Genomic DNA, 17,760 nt, shown 5'->3' on the forward strand with positions numbered 1-17,760 from the left:
TCTAAAATAATTTTGTATATTTTCGTATTTCCGACATGGTAATACTTGAAACCTAGATGTAATTCACTCGACAGCCGAGAGTATCTGCTAGTTTGCACTGGTCCTGTGCAATTCATCTGATAGCAGCCAAGTCAACATTTTTGCATGTTGCATCGAGCATGAATAATGTTTCCACGATCTTAAACCCTGGATTAAAAAAGAGTAATTCTGGAAATTGACCCCATCTAGAAAACTGATTACTCTTCCAAATCAAAATAATGAGTACCTCGAGATTACACCTGTTTGTGACCTTTCAAGGAGCCTCTTCAAATTGGGATTTTGGCAAAAAACTAACTAGTCTAGGCAAACGAGACTAGTAAACATTTCTGTGTAGTTTTCTTTAAATGTCATTTTCAGTGATTTAAAGTCATAGACTCACAGAATCGTAGAATCCCTACAGTACCAAAGGAGCCCATTCAGCCCATTGAACCTGCACTGACAACAATCCCATCCAGGCCCTATCCCCGTAACCCCATGTATTTACCCTGCAAATCCCCTTGGCATGAAGGCGCAAGTTAGCATGGCCAATCAACTTAACCCACACATCTTTGGAATGTGGGAGGAAACCGGAGCACCTGGAGGAAACACATGCAGACATGGAGAGAACGTGCAAACTCCACCCAGACAGTTACTCAAGGCTGGAATTGATCCCAGGTCCCTGGCACTGTGGGGCAGCAGTGCTAGCCACTAGGCCGCCTCAAGGAACAAGACATGCTTAAAATGTCTTTTTTGTGATGGTAAAAGTGCATCAGGTTAGCGTTCTTAAATAAAGCAAGGCCTATTTTTAAAGGAAATAATTATATGTTCTATTATGCTGCGTGAATGTGCTGGTTGATACAAGATTTTACTTTTGTGATTATGCAAATTGGTTTGAGCGCAAGTTTGAACTAGATCACAATATACCATCACAATATTTTTACCTATCTTATTTTTTTCCTCTATTGGATATTTAGTATGATCGCTTATATGCGTCCTTGTGCACCATTCAAAATCTACAATGAAATGCCAATGAAGAAGTTGACCTATACTATGTGCATCTATAACAGTCTTGATTACCATCCAGAATGTTAGAAAATACTATATGCTCTTGTCATACTTGTATTTTTTTCTACTGCTTTCACCAATCCGCCACCTTTCTCCCTCCATAAAGACTGCTGTTAGGGATATGCTGAGGTACTGGACATGTTTTCTGGTGTCCTGACTAAATTGCCATTATTTATGTGTGATCTTTGATAATGCGGGAGCATTGAAAACATAAGCCAATCCTCTTGACACCTGATGATCACGTAGACATACTTCCATCAGAGGTTGCTGGATCATGATCAGGAGTGAAACCCTAATCTATTTTTTTCTCCCTAATATAGGAGTACTGAAGAGAATTGCATTGGTTAAGATTAGGTAACTCAGCAGAGGGCACGACAAGCCAGAATCTCTTGAGCTGTACATTTATACTCCGAACCAGCAGGCAGAACACCTTATCATAACTTTCTTGTTACATTATGTAGCAGAGAATATCAATGATTATGTCATCTTGCACACACTTTTGTACTGCCCATGTAAGTTTAAAACAACCATTAGGTTGCTGTAGTCTAAATCACAAATTCCCATCTATCTAAAAAGCTACATAGAAAATGGGCTGGAAAGCATTGAAGTCACAATTGTTTTACCACACTTACTTGCACAATATTAGAAACAGCTTGGTATTTGCAGAAGGCTGTGCAGTTATTTTTTGGAAGTTAGAAGTGTTGGTGACGCTGAAGGTATATGAAAATGCTTTACTACAATCCCAAGTTAGATTAATTAAATTGGGACAAATCATATTGGGCGTAATTTTCCGGCTGTTCATGCAGGCAGGATTTCCTGATTCCACCACAGTGAATGGAAATTTGGCCAAGCACCAAATTCTCTGCCCTCACTTGCAGCGGTGGCGGGGCGGGAACTGCTGGAAAATTCTGACTAATGTTTCCATTCTCACTTAATGTGTCTGGGAATAATTGTCAAACAGATGAGTAACTCTCGTACTGCATTTTGGATAATGTAACTATACAAATGTTTACACACAATGTACCATACTGTCTCATTTTTTTACAGTCCGAGTTTATTTAAACATATTTCATATAGCAGCTGTACTTTTTGCAGTACTGCTAAAAATTGGATTCATTACTAACTTCAAAAATTTCCAAAAATCTAGATTTGAGCCTTGAACCCAACAGTATTCCAAGTGACTTTTGTATAAAGTCATCATTTAAATATTTTGAATTGTACAGACTTTCAATTTCTTAAATGTCTAACCTTTTAATAATACATGATGGGCAAAGTTTAATTTTTATATCTTTCTTACACATGATGAATTTACTTCCTTTCAATTGCTGCAGTCAAAATTTCACAATTTAATCTTCTTCAATTTTCATGTAGAAAATCTATGGGGCAGCTACTTGACCAAAGGGGAGATACTCCAAAAGCATTCTTTATCATCTGTTGAAGCCGCTGGATCAAAAAGAAATCTGCCAGTCTATGTTTTTGCAGACATAACAACTACCTTCACAATGATGGTTGGCATCTTCTTCCCCTCAGTAACTGGTGAGGAAACTTGAATTACTATAATAAATAACATATAATAATGTGCTTGAAAAGATTGATATTGCAGTGTGAATTAGCACAGTATCATGTCGAGAACCAAATTCTATCTAGACTGGTGGGACAAAGCTGACTATAAAGGTCTGTGGAAAATAAGGTTAGATAGGCAAAGTTCAGTTTCTAACGAACATGGCACAACAAAAACAGCATGGTTTGCCACTAAATTTAAATCGACAGAAGTGTATCGGTGATTAATATAATGGGAAGAGACAGTGCCTTTCTGAGGCTAGGATTGCGACGTGTTGGATGCTGATGCACAATGTAAAAAGTGTTTCATTTTCCAATATTGAAATTTTTCATAATGATGACCAAAAGCATATTTTCTTTCCTGGGTTTAGCAACCAGTGTCTGAAAAGTAGGTGTCACGCACAAGAAAATTGACCGCTACTCATTTGATTCTGTTCTACACCTAAGCAAATCTACAGCAGGATTTACTGCACAACTTTTCAGGTGATTGAACCCCACAGAAATTGCTCGCAGACAAAAGTCAGACGTCTGCTTTACTTCCTGATGGAATCTGGAATTTCGAGAAGAATTTGGTGCTGTGCCTTCCAGGTCCATTGTTTGCGCTTTCTGCTTTCAGCAGCAGGAGGCTGGTATTTTCAAGGAAGATCTTCGATGGATTTTTTTTAAAAATAGCTTTTCCTTTTCTGTGTTTATTACAGAACATTGTTGGTCCATTCATTTACTGATTTTCAACATGCTCAGAATTGTACCACCCCTTCTCTTGTGATTTAACCTGTTTAGAGACAAACAAGGGAAAACAACCAAAAGCCGCCTTGATAGCTGCTGAAGATATTTAGCTAGGCCTCTCCCTAGCTACGGAAAATTGATTCCTGAAAGCAGAGTAGGGATTTTCGCTCTCATCAATCATATGCTTGTTAGTTCTATACGTAGTTACATAAGAGACCTGTTAAACCAACACTTAACTTACACCATCTTTAATTTTATTGTTTATGTATTTTGTTTCCCATTTCTCACGATATAATGCTTGGTATAACGGTGCCATCACTTTATCAGCTCTCTCCACGGTGGACTATACAGGTACTTGGATTGCTGCTTTGGCATTCTGTTGCCACTCTAGACTGACGACTAGTTCAAAATTACCCACAGGGTCCAGGTGTATAAACTAACTTAGAGAGCACTGATCTGCAAATCACAAAATACATTTAAAATTTATGTACGTCATCTGAAACCATCTAATTAAATATCCAGGCCTTCTGAACTCAAAAAGCCAAAGTCATCTGACTCTCACATAGAGCTTTAACTGCACTTGCCCCTTTAATGATGCTGCTGTCTGGAAGGCCTCCTCCAGCAGAGTCTAAAGTCTGCCCCCTCAATGTTGATGAGTGCTACTGGAAAAAAAACACACACTTCAATCCATGCACTTCCATTCCATTGCACTTAGTGTGCTCCCAAACATTGTATATAGGGTGTTATGTCAGTGTGTGACCTCTTCTATTTCATAATACTGAAGCATTTTATTCCCATTTCACCGCAGTTTTTTCCCTATTGAATTTAATGGTCAAAGCCAGTGACTGCGCACAGTACTGTTTGCTACTGCCAAGTCCTTTGAAATGCAGATAGCCCTATAATTTTTATAATGTCACAGAAATGCAGTTTTAATTTAACTTGTGAATAATTTCTAAATACTTTCAAGGCTGACACTTGGAGATTGTTTCACACATTCTTGTGCAATAATTTCTTATGTGTTTCTGGTACTGAGCTCAAACATCAGAAGATCTCATAAAGACATATAAAATTCTAACAGGACTAGACAGGGTAGATGCAGGGAGGATGTTGCCGATGGTGGGAGAGTCCAGAACCAGGGGTCACAGTCAGGATTCGGGATAGACCATTTAGGACGGAGGTGAGGAGACATTTCTTCACCCACAGAGTGGTGAGCCTATGGAATTCATTACCACAGGAAGTAGTTGATGCCAAAACATTGAATATATTCAAAGAGGGGGTTCAATATAGCACTTGGGGCGAATGGGATCAAAGGTTATGGGGAGAAAGCAGGATTAGGCTATTGAGTTGGTCGATCAGCCATGATCGTGATGAATGGCAGAGCAGGCTCGAAGGGCCAAATGGCCTCTTCCTGCTCCTATCCCTTATCTTCTATGTTTCTAAGGAAATCTCAACTGCAGGCTGAGCGTATTTGGTAATTGTCCAGGAAGCCTGTGCTACAGTTTAATCAGCTAGTGTTTTGAACGCTATACTTGGGTTTGATTAATGAGATATATTTGGTGTGTTAAGAAGCAATGGCATTTATAGTTTGTTTATTTTCACAATAGCCGTTATCCTTGGCTCATGCGATTTATGTTTCATTTATTTTCCAAACTTGGATTCTTAGAGAAAAACATTGAGTTCTATTCATCCTCCAGGTCAACATGAGCTGTGTTCTGATTTTCTTTTGTGTTCTAATCTAAACACATTTCCAGTAACTTTATAAAGTAAACTATTGGTGCTAGTACTAAAGCAAATAATAAAACTAACACCAGTGTAAACATTTGCACATAATTTAATTTGTTTTGTTACAATTCTAATTATGGTTCCTAACACAATACAAAGACTGCTTGAATGTAACTTCTGCTGAATATTTAGCACAGTGCATTTTTTAATTAGAAATATATTCGATGCAAAAAAGCTAAACCCAATATTTAATATCCTATTTATATTACAACAGTGTCTCTGTAGGAAGCAAAGAACAAAAAGCAAACATTCCCAAATGCTGGAAATCTGAAATATTGGAAACTGACAAGTCAGGCAGCATCTGAGTGAAAGACAGGCAGGTTGATGCTTCAGGTCAGAGCTCTTTGACAAAACTGTAGTTCCCTGCCTCTTGGCCAAGACAACTGCTAGGGTTAACATTCTGTTCTTGTCACTGATTGACTTAGTGGCTCTGCAATATATAATCAGGTATAAATCACTCCTCTTAATTTCTTCTTTTCACTGGGGAGGATAGCTGTCACTGGCAAGTGGAGTATTTTAATTTGCTGTGCATTGGAACACTATTTGGCATATTGCCACAAGGTAAGTAGTAAATTTGCTCTACATTTAATGGTAATTTTAAAAAAGCATTGGATTTTTTTTGATAAGCTATAATAAATTATTTGTAATTTCTATCCTTTTGTATCATATTGAGCATTGTGCTTCACCAAATATAATAGAAAATTGTGAGTGATAACAATTATGTAAATTAAGATGAACAAGGAATTGGATATAATCATATATAATATAATTTTCTGCTTTTATCTGTTAGGTATCATGGCTGGTTCTAATAGATCAGGAGACCTGAAGGATGCACAAAAGTCAATTCCTATTGGTACAATCTTGGCTATTGCTACAACTTCACTAATTTGTATCCTTTTTATTTCATTGCAAATAGTTGTAAGTGCAAAACATACAGTACTGAAGGTCGAAGTAGATGGCATAGTAATTAATTCCTGTGATTCCAGATTGGGATGCCTGTAAGGCGTGTTTGGTGCAGTTTGTGTGCCTTTCTCAGATTTTGCCAATTATCTCACAGTTCATTTAGCTGCAGGTTAGGAGGAAACTTGAAACTTGCGGGCTGACTCTCCAATGCAGTGTTGAGGGAGTTCATTCTACTCTGTCAGATAGGTCTATTCTGAAGAATGGCAGGGAATCCCAAGTAATGTCCTGGTCAATATTTATTCCTCAACCGAAGTAACTAAAACATACGATCTGTTGATTTTACATTACTGTTTGTGAGATTGATCTTCATGCAAATTGATGTTTTATGTATGCATGATAGCAGAAGCCTACATTTGAAAAGTACTTCATTGGCTGTAAAGCACTTTGGGATGGCTGAAGGTCATAACACAAGTCATTGTTTTTTGGCCTAAATCTTCCATTATGGGGAATGGCGAATGACTCAACTTAAGTTGATGATGCACCTGATGAACCTTTTTTTAAATTCATTTGTGGGACATGGGCATCGCTGGCTGGCCAGCATTATTGTCCATCCCTGGTTGCCTTTACAAAGGTGGTGGTGAGCCACCTTCTTGAATCACTGCAGTGCATGTGCTGTGGGTTGATCCACAATGCCGTTAGGGAGGGAGGAAGTTCCAATGATTCTTGCATGGAAAGTTTAAACTCTCAATAGCAGTTTTGCCCTGTCCAAATTGCTACACAATGGCCTGTGATAGTAGGAGCAAATGGCCGGAACAACAGAGACTTGGGTTGATTGTCATATACTAAACACAGATTTTTGCACTGATTTACTTAAAGCTATTCATACCAGATATACAGCCGGCTGAGCGTAACTCCTGGCCCACACTCCTCAAGCCCCACCCAACAAAGGTCATCCTTGTCCCAATCGTGTTCACCACCTTCCAGCTTGCTCGCTTCCCTCCCCCTGTTCTGGACACTGGTCACCCTCACCCACCCTCCCAACCCATATTCTGAAATCCGTAGCTCCTGTCCTGTTGGAAGAGTCAGCATTGTGAGGGAATTGCTGGTGAGGGAGAATCAGCACCGTTGGGCGTCAGGGAAGGGGCTTGAGCATTTTCGTGGGTAGTGGGGGAGGAGAGAGAAAGAAAAGAAAGAAAATTGAGTATTTTTGAGAGGCAAGGGAGGGGGCTTGAGCATTGTTTGGATTGGGGGGGGGGGCATTGAGCATTATTTCGGGATGAGTTTAACACAGTGAGGGGAGGCTGTGCAGTGTTAGGGATGACACTCCATTTAAACTGTAAGTCAATAAACTGAAGACAGATCTTCATGACGCAAAAAGGCAGCGTGGCTTCACTGGAACTGTCGCTTGGCCACCTGACCCTATTCGTCCCTGTTGGAGCTGGACTGGAACGTGCAAAGGCTCCATCTTAAAATGGTACGTGGGCAGATTAAATTGCAGTCAGTGGCGAGTGTGCCCTCCCTGATGCTGATTGGAAGATCTGAGCAATTGTTTCCCTGGGTAATCTAGTATACGTTGCCTTTTTAATTTGGGGAACACACAAATTTGAATTCATGGATTTCAAGATGCCGGTGGAATTTAATTTATTGATTCTCTCAAGAATGTTGAATGCTATCTTCACGAAGCCTTTTCTTCAGGGGAAATGAGCCCAGGCACCTCCATTCATTTACTGGAGCTTGAATGCCTTAAACTGGATATCAGTTTGATTGCCCACCTTGAGAGGAGGTGGGCTCTCTAAACATGTTATTTTCTATTAGTTACAGAGCAGTATTAGTGGAGAAGGTCTGCTGTAGGTCCTCAGTGTCCGATATATCTTTTGCACATGAGCACAGTGTTAAAAACAAGAATACGTACATCTGTGTTCCTGACAAGTTTTCTAAAAGTCACTACATTTTCAGCATTCACAACAAAACCAGGCAAAGCATTTCAAGTATGAACAATTCCATGTGAAAAAGAAAATTAGACCTGGTCTCTCGAAATTTTAAAACTATCACTAGTCCAGTTTGTGAAAACCATTTTCCATGCCTATTTCTTTGTCTTAGAATGTAAAATCCTAGAATCCCTAAAGTGCAGAAGGAAGCCATTCGGCCCATCGAGTCTGCACCTACCACAATCTCACTCGGGCTCTAATTCCCGTAACCCCACACATTTATCCTGCTAATCCCCTGGCACTAGGGTCAATTTTGCATGGTCAATCAACCTAACCCGCACATCTTTGGAGCTTATTAAAGTTCCCAACCAACCAAGAACATCTGACTACAGTCACAACTGCTCTTGGGCTATGTTAATCTGCCCCATCTAGTTTTCTTGGTTGAAAAAAGATTGGTCATGTGAAACAGCTGTGCACAATTTAATTGGAGAGCAAGGGGAATTGTTTATGAAAAGGTTGTATGTTTATTTCTAATTATAAGCACTTTGGCAAAGAAACACATCATAACGTTGTCACAAATCTAGCGGTGTTTACTTGTAAAACCGATTCTGATGATTAATTATACTTTCAGCAGTCCATAAGTTTAATTGAATTGACTTTTATTTCACTTGACTGAACTTCAGACTTGAGTAGTGTGGTGTTGTTTGGAGCCTGTATTGAAGGTGTTGTACTTAGAGATAAGTAAGTACTAAATCATTTTGAAAAGAACTAAAGTCTATTATGAAAATGTATTTGGTTTGTTTAATATTTTTATTGCGTCTCTTTAGATCAATATCCAGTATAACATTCATGGTTAATCCACAGTCTTTAAGTATCTTTTTAAGTAATTGATAACTCTTTCAAACCTTTAAAAGCTCCATTTTACATTGTTCAATAAAGTAGAAGTACATTTTAATTTATTATTGTCACATATATTGGTATACAGTGAAAAGTATTGTTTCTTGCGTGCTATACAGACAAAGCATGCCGTGCATAGAGCACGTAGAGGAGAAAGAAAGGAGAGGGGTCAAAATGTAGTGTTACAGTCATAGCTAGGGTGTAGAGAAAGATCAACTTAATATAAAGTAAGTCCATTCAAAAGTCTGATGGCAGCAGGGAACAAACTGTTCTTGAATCGGTTGGCACGTGACTTCAGACTTTTGTATCTTTTTCCCGACGGAAGAAGGCGGAAGAGAGTATGTCTGAGGTGCATGGGGTCCTTGATTATGCTGGCTGTTTTTCTGAGGCAGCAGGAAGTGTAGATCAAATCAATGGATGGAAAGCATTTTGCGCGATCGACTTGGCTACGTTCACAATCCTTTGTAGTTTCTTGTCATCTTACATCCAGAAAAAATGCTTTCTATGGTGCATCTGTAAAAGTGGTGAGAGCTGTAGTGGACGTGCCGAATTTCCTTAGCCTCCTGAGAAATAGAGGCGTTGGTGGGCTTTCTTAACCATAGCGCCAGCATGGAGGGACCAAGACAGGTTGTTGGTGATCTGGACACCTTGAAACTTGAAGCTCTCGACCATTTCCACTTCATCCCCATTAATGTAGACAGGGGCATGTCCTCCACTATGCTTCCTGAAGTCAATGACTACTTCCTTCATTTTACTGACATTGAGGGAAAGATTATAGTCGTTGAATCAGTTCGCCAGATTCTCTATTTCTTTCCTGTACTCTCATCATCGTTTGAGAACCGACCCACTACAGTGGTGTCATCAGCAAACTTGAAAATCGAGTTGGAGGGGAATTTGGCCACACACTCAGAGGTGTATAAGGAGAAGAGTTAGGGGTTAAGGACACAGCCTTGTGGGACACGGGTGTTGAGGATAATTGTGGAGCAAGTGTTGTTGCCTGTTCTTACTGATTGCGGTCTGTGGGTTAGGCAGTCTAGGATCCAGTCATAGAGGAAAGAGTCGAGCCCTAGCCATGGAGTTTGGAGATGAGTTTTGTCGGAATAATGGTGTTGAAGGCTGAGCTGTAGTCAATAAATATGAGTCTGACATAAGTGTCTTATCCAGGTGCTCCAGGGTATTTAAATCTACAATTATCTACTCTGTCTTGGGTGTTTCACGCTGTCAATATAATGATTCCTTTGCTGATTTCCAAAGTTCTTTTTGTGCAAAGTGTCATTTATTGCATTTTCTTTGTTTGTCTGGTCTCATAAGGAACATAAATATTTTGCAAGCAAACCAATTTTAAAAAAGAAGCCTGTGTTTGGAACAGGAACATTAATGGATAAATAAAATGTTTAATTATTCTGGGGAATGTGGAAGTCGTTGGTAAGGCCAGCATGTGTTGCCCATCCCTAATTGCCCTGGAACTGAGTTGAATGCTAGGCCATTTCAGAGGACAACTAAGAGTCAATGATATTGCTGTGGGTTTGGAGTCACACGTAGGCCAGATCAGGTAGGAATAGCAGATTTCCTTCCCAAAAGGGAATAGTAAATTAAACTAAGCTCTCCTCAAAATCATGCTCTGATGTAGTCACAGGGAGCTTGTTTTGAATCCAATTAACGTCCATGTATATTAAATTCAATCTGGATTCACTGCTAGAGTCTCTTTTAACAATTTTCAGAAGTGGTACTTGCTGCCAATGTACCACCTTGGCACTGAAAAATAATTATTGTCACTATGAAGTCTAATTGTTGGATATTTTGAAAATGGAAAAACAAGTTTTAACTTTGCTTTTCTCTCTCTGACACAAACACAAACACTCTTTCACACAACTCGCACATGCTCTTACATTCTCTCTCAACTGCATTCTCTCTCATATGCGCACACTCTGACAACAGCTCTCTCACACATTCTATTGTTCACTCTCCCACATGCCCGCTTTCTCTTTCATGCCAACCTTCTTGCCCTCCTGGTTACGCTCGCCCTCTGCTGTTTACTCATGCCCACTCTCTCTTATGCTCGCACACTTACCCTCCCCTGCTGGCTCGCTTGCTCGTTCGACCGCCCGCCCACACTTGACTGCCCTCACACACTCGCCCGACCGCCCCCGCATGACTGCTCTCGCCCGACCGCCCCCGCATGACCGCTCTCGCCCGACCGCCCCCGCATGACCGCTCTCGCCCGACCGCCCCCGCATGACCGCTCTCGCCCGACTGCCCCCGCATGACCGCTCTCGCCCGACCGCCCCCGCATGACCGCTCTCGCCCGACCGCCCCCGCATGACCGCTCTCGCCCGACCGCCCTCGCAGCCCTTCGCCCAACCACCATTAACACTCGAGGCCAGTTTCCTTTTTGTTATTGGAAAAGTTCTATATGTAATAAATTTGTTTTGTATTTCTTTTTTGTCCCCAGGTATGGTGATGCTGTGAATAATAATCTAGTTATTGGTACTCTGGCCTGGCCTTCTCCTTGGGTTATTGTGATAGGTTCCTTTTTCTCTACCTGTGGAGCTGGTTTACAGAGCTTAACTGGCGCTCCACGTTTGTTGCAAGCCATAGCTAAAGATAATATCATTCCTTTCCTGCAGGTTAGTACAGCTATATATTTGTTTTGATTAAACCTTCTTACTGCTACATCATATATTTTTAGCTATGATGTGGAGATGCCAGGGTTGGACTGGGTTGGGCGCAGTAAGAAGTCTCACAACACCAGATTAAAGTCCAACAGATTTATTTGGTAGCACGAGGTTTCGGAGCGCTATTCCTTTATCAGGTGAATGGCGAGCTGGATTCACAAACAGGGCATATATAGACAGACACAATTGCAAGATAATGCAACATTCCAACCATTATCTTGCAATTGCATCTCTGTCTATATATGCCGTGTTTGTGAACCCAACTCTCCACTCACCTAAGGAAGGAGCAGCGCTCTGAAAGCTCGTGATGCCAAATAAACCTGTTGGTCTTTAACCTGGTGCTGTGAGACTTCTTACTGTATATTTTTAAGGCAATTTTTGTACAAATGATTTAGCCATTGTTTGTTTTGGAGAATATTTTTTTCGGCTGCCACTCCCTAACATATCTTCAGGCTACTCCTGTGTACACTCTAACATTGCACTTCATTCCACATGTTCAAATAATTGAAATACTGATCATTCCAAAAATTTCAGGTTTTAAAATAAAAATAAAAGTTAAGAAACCGGATGATGGTGAATCTTTGCTCATCCCTAATAAAATTAATTGGAGAAAGATAGTTATCCCTATTTCCGCTGTTAATTGTTGATCTTTGTCTGTATAACTGATGACTGAGTAGAAGTAGAGAGTGCTCATTAGCTACCATCGCAAAATTTAATAAGAGCAAATGTCATGTGAAAAGCTCGTGTCTACTTTTTCACTATAATTTGTAAAGGTAGGAATTTCAGCTTCAGTGTCTAATTTTTTTAGAATTTCTAATTAAACAGAAATGTTCAGCAGAGCATTATTGTAATATTTCAGTCACACAAGTTTCAGTTTTCCCTTCTTCAGAACTCATTTCCCATTTCTATTTAATTGTATCAAAGAAATAAACCACTCTCAGCAATAAGTTTGTCTCAGCAGATATATCCATAATTGTGATTAATAATTAGGTATAGAAATCTTGATGCAGAACATTTTTTGAAAGCTATTTAAATTCACTTCTTTGTCTAGGTGTGGTCTTTGTCTTCCTCGCTGTCATTTTGGTTTCTCTACGGGATATAGAGGTTTTTAGAATCATCAAAGAATTTTCAAAGCATAAAATGTAGCTCTTTTTAATAGCTGTGTAGACTCCAGATAGTAAATCTCAGAATGTATAGCTTCAGTAAAGAAAATGTATCCGTTTATCTTATGCTTTCCACATTTTTTCAAGTATTTGACATCTTCAATTTTGGTAATAGTTTTTTTTTTAACCAAAGTGTTTTTTTATTGAATTGAGACTTTTTTGATAAGGTGATGAAATGAATCAGAAATAGTAATGTGACTTTCTATTCATGATTTTGAATTTTAAGATTTTGTTGGTATCTTATATATTGTAGGTGTTTGGCAATGGAAAAGTCAATGGTGAGCCGACCTGGGCCCTTCTTTTAACAGCAATCATTGCTGAACTTGGAATTCTGATAGCGTCTCTTGATATGGTGGCTCCCATTCTCTCAATGTAAGTGAAATTTCCATTTTGAATCGATCACTATTTTAAATTTTAATTTCTCGAAAGTCTTCACTTTCACTGTCTTCTGCATCTCATCATTTCCATTATTAAAAATATTTTTCTTCCTTTTTTATTTAAAAAAAAATAAAGTATCTATATCACTTTCAAGTTTAATTGCGAGATATCCAAAACCTAGTCTTGGGCACTAGGCAGAACATGTCCATTACTGTGTGAGTAAATAAAAGACTGCATATACATTTCCTGTTCACATTTGTTCTCTTGGTCAAAAATAAAAGCAAATTATTGCGGATACTGGAATCTGAAACCAAAAGAGAAAATGCTGGAAAATCTCAGCAGGTCTGGCAGCATCTGTAAGGAGAGAAAAGAGCTGACATTTCGAGTCCAAATGACCGTTTGTCAAAGCTTTGACAAAGAGTCATCTGGACTCGAAACGTCAGCTCTTTTCTCTCCCTACAGATGCTGCCAGACCTGCTGAGATTTTCCAGCATTTTCTATTTTGTTCTCTTGGTCAATTTGGTCTGAGTACTCAATATAACTACACAAATGGCAGCAACAGGAGAAACTCTTCCCGTTTTCTATTCTGTGCTTTAGACCATTAGACCATGGCAATTTAAAATTGTGATGAGGAGGAATTTCTTCTCTCAGAGGGTGAATCTTTGGAATTCTCTGCTCAGAGGGCTATAGAACCTCAATTATTGAGCATGTTCAAGACAGTAATCGATGGATTTCTGGAGACTAATGACATCAAGGGATAAGGAGATAGTGCAGGAAAATGGCATTGAGGTAGATGATCAGCCATGATCTAATTGAATGGCCGAGCAGGCTCGATGGGCTGAATGGCTTACTCCTGTTCCTATGCAAAATGATCATTTTTGATCAGCGTCAAATCAAGATGAGTGACTGGATTGAAGGCATTGTAACTAATCTTACAGCTGTAATTGCCTTAGTGTTATTGAACTCTCAGATCTTCCTGCAATCAATCAACATACAAATCTACGCCAAATTTAACTATACATTTCACAACTGTTTCATAGCTTCTGATTCTATTTGGAGAGCAATTTCAATATGCTACTAAGCGCTGAATTCCTTTACTTCAGCTCTCCCTTTGTGGAAGATTTCTTCCGTGGACATTTCACGTTGAAAACCATATAGTTATGATATTGAAATTAAGCTGCAAAATGAAACTAAAGAATCAAGAAAGCAGAGAAATCCAGGAAAGAATGGAAAATTAAAGATTTTTTGGGTTAAATAGAGTAAGTGAACAAATGCAGAAAACAGGGAAAGTGAATACAGCACAAGGAGGATTGTTGAAAGGGAGCCCAAAAGCTAGAGTGCTGAAATATTGAATCTGCATTAGAAGGGAAAAAAATCGAACTTTGCTTCGAATGACATTTATTTTCCTGCTTCCGCGATGATATATTGGGATTCAAATGTTACTCTAGAACATGTGATTCTAAACAAATCAAGTTAGTTACTGCACTGACGATGCCTACGCCCTTGACTGTGGATTTTTTTACACCCTTCAAGCTAACATGAATGAATGGCAAAATAGTCCAAAGGTGAAGAGTATGAGGTAAAAAACATGCAATAGAGACTTAGCCCCTAAGTAACACTTAAGTTTGTGCTTTGCACTTCACAAAGACTGCACATTGTCCTTCTGATGGCCAGTTTATCCTCACTACTCTGTCACAATCTCTTTACCTTGTTCTTTTCACTTAGTTTTGATTTTTTAAGTTCCATGTCTTGAGAAACTCTCCGAATGACCTCTTGTGTTTGTGCTTGAGCTTTGTTCCTTGAGCAGTCGTTTCAGCTGTTTCTTTTGTCTGTCAACATTTTTTTAGTTCCTGATGCTTTGGGGAATTTTCGGATGGTTTGCCCCAGTTAACTTAGCTCTTTAATTGTTGTAAAAAGAAAACCATAAAGTATTAAACAAATGAAATTAGAGCTTCTGAATTTGTAGAACAATGGCTGTGAAGAAAGTGAAAATGAAATAATTAAATTGGAATAAATGTAAAGGAAAGTAATCGAGCTCTAAGGCTGGATAATTAAAACGTGTTCAAATGGAAAGTAATTTTACCAAATTTACAATTATAGCTTGGATGATAATGTGAGCAGCTAAGATGATGCCACACAACTTGGATGTATTGTGGACTTTGAGGAGGTTAGCGATAGACTTCAAGGGGGCATAGGCAGGCTGGTAGAATAGGCATACAGACGGCAGACTAAATTTAATGCAGAGGAATGTAAAGTAATTTTTTGGGTAGGAAGAAAATGAGGAGAGGCAATATAAAATGTGAAATATGGATCTAAAAGGGGCTGTAAGAGCATAGGAACCTGGGGATATATTTTCACAAGTCAATGAAGGTGGGAGGAGAGGTTGAGAAAGGGATTAATAAGGAAACAAGATCCTGGGATTTTTAAAGAGAGGCAGAGCACACAAAAGGAAGGATGTTAATGAAACTTTAGAAAACTCTGGTTCAGCTTCATTTGGAGTATTGAGTCCAATTCTGGACATCAAACTTTAAGAAGGCTGTGAAGGCATGCATGAAGGTTTATAAGCATCATTTCAGAGATGAGGGACTTCAGTTATGTGGATCGATTGGAGAGGCTGGGGCTGTTTTCCTAGGAGACGTGATGGTTGAGAGCACATTTGATAGAGGTTTTCAAAATCACCAGTGGCCTGGATAGAGTAGGTAGTGGGAAACTATTCCCATTGATGGAGGGTTGAGAATCAGGAAACTGGCTTAAGGTGAGTAGTTAAAGAATCAAAGACAGCATGAAGAAAAAATTCCTTATGTAGCAAGTGGTTAGGATCTGGAATGAGCTGACTGAGAGTGTGGTGGAGGCAGCTTCAGTTGTGGCTTTCAAAGAGAATTGGATTATTATCTGAATAGAAAAAAAAACAATTCGGGGAAAGGCAGGGGAGTGGGATGAGCTGAGTTGCTCTTGCAGAGAGACAACAAGCCAGGTGCCCTCTTTCTGTGCTGTAGCTAGTCTATGATTCTAATTTAACAACATTTATGTATCACATTTTTTGGTTTTATTTGTAAAGTTGTTCACTGTTATATGGGGAAAAAGAGAACCATAAAGTTTTCAGTTCTGAAAGGGTGACCAAGGTCAAAGTATTTGGCTCTGTGCTTGATTCTATAACTGTACGAGCAATGTTCCTATTCATATTTTACAGGTTTTTCTTAATGTGCTATTTGTTTGTTAACTTGGCCTGTGCGGTGCAGACACTTCTACAGACTCCCAACTGGCGTCCAAGATTTAAATACTACCATTGGTAAGAACGGATTAAAAGGCATTAAACCTATATTCGACTCTATGGGCAAAATATTCCAGCCCTTCCCACCAGCAGCATCTTCCGGTCCTGCTGCCGGGCACTGGTGGCGGGCTGCTATCAGAAAACACACCATAGTGTGGGGTCCCACCATATATGTTTAAATATTTTATAAAATGAAAAGCCAGATGAGCATTTTATTTGTGTCTTTTACCCTTCAATCAATATTTTTTGAATTGTTAACCTCAGAGTTTACAGATGAAGATGATTTGTGGTGATTATGAAGTATTACACCATTCAGATATACGCAGAGAGAAACCTAGACAGTTTTATGCAGTTGGTTACGAGTGCACATGGATGGGAATGGCTTTGATTTGTTTTTTGTCATTTGATCACAGCACAATAGATGCTTAATAGAAGTAATTTAAAAATTCTCTTGGATCATGAATTTTTTCTGCTTGTTAAACCTAAGTCTTTAAAATGCACAATTTTATAAAGGTAAATTTTATTTTTTTGTTTTTTTTCCTGTAGGGCTCTGTCATTTTTAGGTATGAGCATGTGCATTGCCCTAATGTTCATTTCTTCGTGGTATTATGCTCTTGTGGCTATGTTAATTGCAGGAATGATATACAAATATATTGAATATCAAGGGTAAGTACTAAAATGTTTGCAGGTTTTTCTTGACCACGTGTTGCTTGTGATTTTCTTAATTCCTCAAGTTTAAATCCTCTGGTCTTATTTTTGAATAATTGTGGAGTCATGAAGAGATGCATAATTTTAAGGAGCAAAACAATTTAATTCAGGAGCTGTATTCTTAAAATGATGGGTCAGAATTTACACCAACAATGCCTACTGTTTCTATTTTCAGCAAATTAGAGAGTGAGTGACTTTGCTAATGAAGACTATTGCCAGCACCACACCAGAATGTCTTGATAATTTTGCTTTGTTCTGCTTTTCCTTTGCTGAAAGAGTTAAACACCTAATTTTGATTTCAACTGTAAAATTTCTGCGTTAACGCTCCATTAAAATTGATGGCAAGATCAGATTTCCTGAAGTAAAGCCACAGAAGTGACCACTGCCAATCAGATCATTGCAGGTGGTGGACTGAGTATATGTGATTTGAAGAGGCAACATTGCTTTGGGGAATTTAAATACAGTTACTATCTCAATTACACATTTTCTTGATCAGTCTGATCAAAGCAAAACTTGCATGTCTGAAGGTTTAATATAATGCTAATACAAATGTTTATATTTTTTTCTCAAACTAAATCAAGGAAAATTGGGTAATCGTTGAAACATCATGAATTTGTATCCTGTGCTAACAACTTTCTGAACTATTTCTGCAATTGCTTTCTGATGTCAATTGGAATGAAGTAATG

At 38.9% G+C, this 17,760-nt stretch overlaps 1 protein-coding gene across 2 annotated transcripts in view; it reads left to right on the forward strand.

Moving 5' to 3' along the window:
- slc12a4 (solute carrier family 12 member 4) overlaps positions 1-17,760 on the forward strand; it is a 176,783-nt gene that overhangs the window by 126,711 nt on the left and 32,312 nt on the right. For both annotated transcript variants that reach the window (XM_078210918.1, XM_078210919.1), the window contains exons 9-15: positions 2,455-2,619; positions 5,942-6,040; positions 8,666-8,723; positions 11,332-11,506; positions 12,971-13,089; positions 16,286-16,384; positions 16,913-17,032. In XM_078210918.1, coding sequence (XP_078067044.1) covers positions 2,455-2,619; positions 5,942-6,040; positions 8,666-8,723; positions 11,332-11,506; positions 12,971-13,089; positions 16,286-16,384; positions 16,913-17,032 — 835 coding nt within the window. The remainder of the gene's footprint in view (positions 1-2,454; positions 2,620-5,941; positions 6,041-8,665; positions 8,724-11,331; positions 11,507-12,970; positions 13,090-16,285; positions 16,385-16,912; positions 17,033-17,760) is intronic.

The sequence above is a fragment of the Mustelus asterias genome, chromosome 4 (genome assembly GCF_964213995.1).
Source record: "Mustelus asterias chromosome 4, sMusAst1.hap1.1, whole genome shotgun sequence".
Classification (NCBI taxonomy): Eukaryota; Metazoa; Chordata; class Chondrichthyes; order Carcharhiniformes; family Triakidae; genus Mustelus; species Mustelus asterias.